The following is a 6,005-nucleotide window of genomic DNA, read 5'->3' as shown; positions in this document are numbered from 1 at the left end:
GTTGCTGTGTCCGTGAATCCCTGGTGCCTCACTGACCCTCCGTCCTGGCCCTTGCTGGAGGCCCCGCCCACGAGCTGGCAGGTGCAGGTGCCCTCAGGAAGAACTGAGGCTGTACCCTGGAGCCTGGGGGACCCGGGCTGCCCTCCCTTGCTCTGAGCCTTGGTCAAGCCTGTGGGAAACGGGACACGAGTGCAGAAGTGTGGTTTTCACAGTGAATCCCAGCCGGGCGGCTCAGGAACCCGGGCGGGCCTGCCACTGGCTCAGAACCTGAGGGTCTGTGGGCTGGGATCAGGGTTTTAACAAGTCCCTGGGTAAGGCTGGGGTCTGATCACAGGTCTGGGGAGTGGGCGAGTTGACAGGGGAGGGTTCCTGGTGAGATTGTGTTTGAGAGTGTAGAATGTTTGGGAACACCAACTGGCAGAACCGGAAGGGCCTCCAAGGACCCTCTTCCGGTTTTGTGCAACTGGAGAGAGACAAACTCAAGGCTAGCTGCCTGGTCGGGTGCGGAAGGAGCGATACCCAGTGCGGCCAGCAGGGGTCGCCAGGAGGAAAGGCTCAGATTTTAATCTTGCGGGTCCTGGGGGTCCTGGCCCTGACTTTCCCCAGGGCTCTAAGGTCTCGGCGACCCAATCCCAGCACCCGCCGGCTCCTTCCTGTTGTCCTGGAGCCCCGGGCCCGGAGTCATGCCCACCCCCACCCCACCCCCCCATGCCCGGCTGTCATCCCCCGATGGCAATGCAGCCCCAGGACCCCGGGAGCAGCACCCCCCCCCCCCCATCGGCAGGAAAACACAGGGTGAGGAGGAGAAAGACCATTTATTTCTCCGCCCACAGTGGGACTGGTAGGTTTTCAAGAGAGCAGTCGCTGGCGTCCCTTTAAATCTTGGCAGCCAATCGACAGAGGCGGAGCTGGTGAGTTGCCGGGGCAACAGGCCCCTGGTTGGCCGCAGACCATCAGCCACCCGCTGCCCACTCCCAAGGAGAGGGAGGTTGACCCTTCAACATCCACTCTGGACTAAAGTGGGCCCCTCCTCTGGCTGCTGTGGCTGGAGGAGGGGTGGGGGGGAGAGCAGGTGCCCTTACCTGGGACGGAATAAGGCCTGGTGATGGGAGTGGAGTCAGGGTCCCAGACAGACGAAGACACGCGCACAGCAGGAGACCTCGCCCTCCCGCCCCCGTGCGGAGGTGGCTGGGGGGGAGGGATGGGCCGGGCTCCCCAGATCTGTTTCCCTCCCGGGAAGCCACTCAGGCGCCAAGTCAGGACAGAGATGAGAACCCTCGGGTATGGGGGGGGGTCTGTCTTCGCCCCCAGCTTGGGGTCCATCGAGGCACGTGGGTGTGCGTGCGCGTGTGTGAGGGGGTGGGACGCTGTCCCCCCAGCAGGGAGGCTGCTGTGGCTTCTGGAACTCTCTGCGGCCCGACCTCCCCCGCCGTCCCTGCGTGTCCCCGCGCGTCGTGAGCGTTCCTACGGCTTCTGCAGGCTGCTCCCCCGCCCTGAGCCGGGCCGGGGGCGAAGCAGGAGGGCAGGCAGGCCGGCTGGGGCCTCAGGCCTTGGCGGCAGCCTCCGACACGCCCTGGGCTGTGAGCTCGGCCAGCACGTTGTCCAGGTAGCTAGCGTCCGGGTAGCCGTGGCCCGTGAGGTTGGAGCCGAACTCGGTCTTGTGGTGGATCTCGTTCCACACCACGGTGTCCGACTCGCCCGTGGTGTTGGACGTGCCGATGGTGAAGATGAGCCGGCGCTCCCAGGCGGTGATGAGCAGCCGCAAGACCTGGGGAGGGGCGCCGGGCTCAGGGCCCCGCCCTCGGCCCGCCCACACCTGCGAGCCCCGCCCTCGGCCCGCCTGCCCCAGAGCCCTGCCCCGCGATCCCCGCCCCGGCTTAGGCCCCGCCCCCAGAACTTCTCCCAGGCGTCTGCCCGTGTCTTGGGGTGCCGGACAGCCTGCCGCGTGGCCCGGCACACGCAGATCCGCCCACCTGCCCCAGACTCTCCTTATCTGTAAAATGGGTTCAAGACTTAGACCCCAGGGGGCTGGGGAAGTGGGCCCAGGTGGGGGATGGGAGCAGAGGCCCTGCTGGCCGGGACAGGACAGGCGCGCGGGATGGGGAGGGGTCGCCGACACTCACCTTGCGCCCCTTCTCGTTGTTGGGCAGATAGCAGTGGCGCGGGAAGCCTCTGGCTGTGAACTTCTTTCCGGGGTTGGGGTGCTCAGGGCCCTGTGGGGAGAGCGGCGTCAGGGGCTGGGTCGGCGGGCGGGGGTGGGGGTGGGGGGCGGGTGGGAGCGGGGCTCGCCTGGATGCCCGTGGGGATGTCGTAGACGATGCGGATGGTCTGGGTGTCGGCGAAGCCCGGCAGCGAGTGGGGGATGAGGTGGAACTCCATCTTCCCCGGCGGCTGCGTGCCCGTCTTCTCGCCGTAGATGGCCTTGCACGTGGGGCACTGCAGGCTGCCGTCCTGGGGGGGGGGCGGCGGTGAGCACACGCCCGGGGCCGCGCCCCGCGTCCCCACGCCCCGCCCCCGCCCGCCCACCTTGTCTTTGCTGTACCAGGCCACGAGGCACAGCAGGTCGAGCCCCGCCCACGCCCCGCCCCGCGTCCCCACGCCCCGCCCCCGCCCGCCAACCTTGTTGCTGTACCAGGCCACGAGGCACAGCAGGTCGAGCCCCGCCCACGCCCCGCCCCGCGTCCCCACGCCCCGCCCCACCCGCCCACCTTGTTGCCATTGCTGTACATGGCCACGAGGCACAGCAGGTGGTACATGTGGCCGCAGCGGCCCAGGCGGCCCACGAGCTCCGGCCGCACGCCCTTGTGCCGCAGCACGCCCTCGTAGCCCGAGGCCGTCACCAGCCGCTCCATGCAGATGGTGCAGTCCTGCGGGGCGGGGACACGTGGTGGGCGCGGGGCTCGCAGGGCCCGCGCGGGGAGGCCGAGCACGGCGGGGGCCGCTCACCTCGTCGGGCGGGCTCTTGACCTTCTCCATGTACCTGCGCACCACGTCCTCGGGGTTCTTGCCTGCGGGGACACGCGCCAGAGTCAGGCAGGGGCGGGGGTCAGAGGGCGGAGGGTGGGGGGCCGGCCCGGGGGCGGGGGTCAGAGGGCGGGGTCCGGCCGTCACAGCTGGGGGGGAGGGGCGAGGGTCCCGGCCGTCCCAGCGGAGGTTTCCTTGGTGGGGGGGCAGGGAGGGGCGGCTGCGGGCGGGGGTTGGGGGGAGGTCCGAGGCTCGGCGGGCTGGGGGCCTACTCTTCCTGAGGTGCTTCTTCTTGGTCTTGCGGCACACGCCCGGCACGCCGGGCACCGGCTTCACGTCGCTCTTGCTCACGGGCGGCGGGTGCAGGATGGGCTTGGGCGCCCGCGTCAGGCACACGGGCAGCCCCGCGGCGCACAGCAGGATCCCGGTCATGCCTGCGGCGAGGGCGGCTGTCAGGGGGCGTGGCGCCCGGAGCTCCGCCCTGCGCACGAGGGCCCCGCCCCGGGCCCGCCCACGCCATGCCCCCGCGAGTCCCGCCCACCCCTGCTGTCGCGGGCCAATGGTAGGGGACGCTTCCTCAGGGCCCCTCCCACCAGCTCGTCATGGGTGGAGCCACGGAGCTCAGAGGCGGGGCTGCCTCCTCGCGGGCCCCGCCCTTCCTTCCCGCCCCCGGGCGGGACTCACCTGCCAGGGCCGGGTGCACCGGCCCCGTACCGTTCAAGTTCTTCACCGGGAGCGCAGGGACCCTGTGGGCAGAAAGCAGAGGCCGCGGCTGGACTCAGCCCTCCTTGGCAGACCACGGGTCGCTGGCACACTGACCGCCCGCGGACGCCACTCCCGCCCTGACGTGCGTTAGGCGCAGGGGTGTGGCGGGGCCTGCGCCTCCCGCTAGCCGGGTGCGCGGGGAGACTTGGCGCTCCTTCCGCGTCCCGCAACCGGCGCCTCCCTAGTGAGGGCCCCGAGTCGCCCCTACTGCAGACGGGGCTACCCTAGCTCTCTCAGACGCTGTCTTCCCTGCTGTCCGCAGCACTGAACCCCATACGGTCTCCAAGGAGGACCAGGCTGGGAGGCGCCAACGGCAGCCCTGGGCTCGCTGAGGGCTCGCCCGGGACGTACGTGGGCGGTGTGCAATCTGGGTTTTCTAGGTACTCGCCTTTTGCCTCCTTGTGGTCCCCGAGACGAAGGTGTTGTCCCCTCCCCCCCGCGGCCCTGCAGCAAATCCTGCAGGACGCGACCCTACCCTCCACTGTTTGCCGTGAGGGTCCGTGAAATCCTGCACCTGGCAAGGCCCAAGCACAGGCCCGGAAGCTTCAACCATCATCATCCTCACAGTTAACCTTCCTCACGGGGAACCTCCCCAGCGAAGCCTTGAACAGACAGCTAGCCTCTTCCTGCTTGGTCCCCTCCTCTAATGTGGGGCTAGCGCTCCTCACCTAGGGCTCCGGGAAGGGCATTCCAAGGAATACATTACACATACCTGTACAGAGAGACATGCAAATCCCTCCAACACATGACAGAAACAGGCACTCGCATACAAGTGCAGACACCCCAACACTGGAGGAACACACCACACACACTCCAGGGAACCCCCCCCCCCCGACACACACAGAGAAAATGCCACAACCAGAGATAGATACACTGAAACACAGCGGGACACTCAGCTGGACGAAAGGCTGGCCCCAGGCACACGGCGCTGTGGGTGAGCAGATGCAACTCTGGGGGACAGGCCCTCAGCACGAGCACCCAGCACCCCGAGGCCCGCAAAGGGACCCGCCTTCTGCACACGGGGATGCCTGCACACGCTGCATCCCACTGCATGTGGGGACACGTTCGCACACACTGACTCACGCCACACAGGGGAACCCGTGTGCACAGGAACCCAGCCACCCCAGACACTGAGGCACAGACACTGGGCCCAGGAGACCCACACTTTGCACACGTGCACTGCACACAACATGTGCACTGCACACAGCCCCTCCACTCCGGCTGCTCACACCAGACGGGCCAGGAAACCTTCAGACACCTCCAAGGGCTGTCAGGGGGCAGGCTTCGGCAACGAGCCCTGGGAGGAGGTGCTGGGTGGCCCCAAGCCACCTGATCACAGCTCGGAGGGAGGCAGGTGCACTGGGTCCCCTGGGACCTGGGCCATGGACCTGCTGGCTCTCAGTTTTCCCATTTGTGCTGGGGACAGCACATCAAGTTTAGTGGAGAGGAGAGTGCAGGCGCCTTGGCTTTCGGCTTCTGGAAGCCGGGGGCGGGGAGGGCCGAGTGGCATCGGACGCTGCTCGTCATCTCTCACACTCCTCCAGGACCTCCCGGGGGGATCCCCACCTGACTTCATTGCCTCCCAGCCCTCAAGCGTCTCTGCTTCTCTGCCTGTCCTTCAAACGCCTCTGGGGTAGACACACTCTGAGGTCCTCGCCTATCTAGGTCTCCCCACCCACTCCTCTTTCTTCTTTTCTGTCTCATGGAACCAAAAGCTCCTTCCCTCTCTGCAGGACCCTCTGTGAAGTGCAAGGCACGCATGCTATTACTCTCTACCCGTGGCAGACATCACCAATCCATCACAGCACTCTCTCAGTCTGAGCAGACTCCTCCACACAGCTCTCCAGGCAGCCTCTATCCGCCAGGGAAGCCAGTTTGCTTCGCTTGGTCTATATGCATCCTAGATCTGGTCCAGCTGATGCCCTTGGTCTTGCTGAGCCTTTAGCCTGGGGTTTATTTAGGCAGAGGCACCCAGAGAAGCAGGGTTTCAGATCTCAGCTGCCTAAGGTTCCAGGCACTTAAAAACCACAGAGCCCTGGGTTACCAAAGTCAGCAGTAGGAGGGCTGTGAGTGGGGCGTGATGGAGGCACTGTTCTCTGTTTGCCCACCGGCAAGCAGGGGGCCAGCCCCGAGGGACAGGCTCCTGCGAGAAGCCGGGGGAGCAGGGTTCCCACGGCGCTGAGCGTGGGAACCGCCCGGGGCCCCTTTTGATGTGGGCTGGACTGCTTCCTCTGAGTGGCTGAGAACATCCTCCTGCCCCGGACTAAGCCTGCTGC

The 6,005-nt window shown here is 67.0% G+C and overlaps 1 protein-coding gene across 3 annotated transcripts in view; it reads right to left on the bottom strand.

The window, feature by feature from the left end:
• Positions 1–796: 796 nt before the first annotated feature.
• Positions 797–6,005, bottom strand: part of DTX1 (deltex E3 ubiquitin ligase 1) — a 32,358-nt gene continuing 27,149 nt past the window's right edge. For all 3 annotated transcript variants that reach the window (XM_070066246.1, XM_070066244.1, XM_070066245.1), the window contains exons 4-10: positions 3,649–3,710; positions 3,237–3,398; positions 2,947–3,008; positions 2,709–2,867; positions 2,290–2,451; positions 2,124–2,213; positions 797–1,768 (exon numbers count right to left, since the gene is read on the bottom strand). In XM_070066246.1, coding sequence (XP_069922347.1) covers positions 1,544–1,768; positions 2,124–2,213; positions 2,290–2,451; positions 2,709–2,867; positions 2,947–3,008; positions 3,237–3,398; positions 3,649–3,710 — 922 coding nt within the window. In that variant the 3' untranslated portion in view covers positions 797–1,543. The remainder of the gene's footprint in view (positions 1,769–2,123; positions 2,214–2,289; positions 2,452–2,708; positions 2,868–2,946; positions 3,009–3,236; positions 3,399–3,648; positions 3,711–6,005) is intronic.

Source organism: Oryctolagus cuniculus, chromosome 21 (assembly GCF_964237555.1).
Source record: "Oryctolagus cuniculus chromosome 21, mOryCun1.1, whole genome shotgun sequence".
Classification (NCBI taxonomy): Eukaryota; Metazoa; Chordata; class Mammalia; order Lagomorpha; family Leporidae; genus Oryctolagus; species Oryctolagus cuniculus.
Note: the sequence above shows the minus strand (reverse complement) of the source record. Positions and strands in the feature narration are given on the sequence as shown.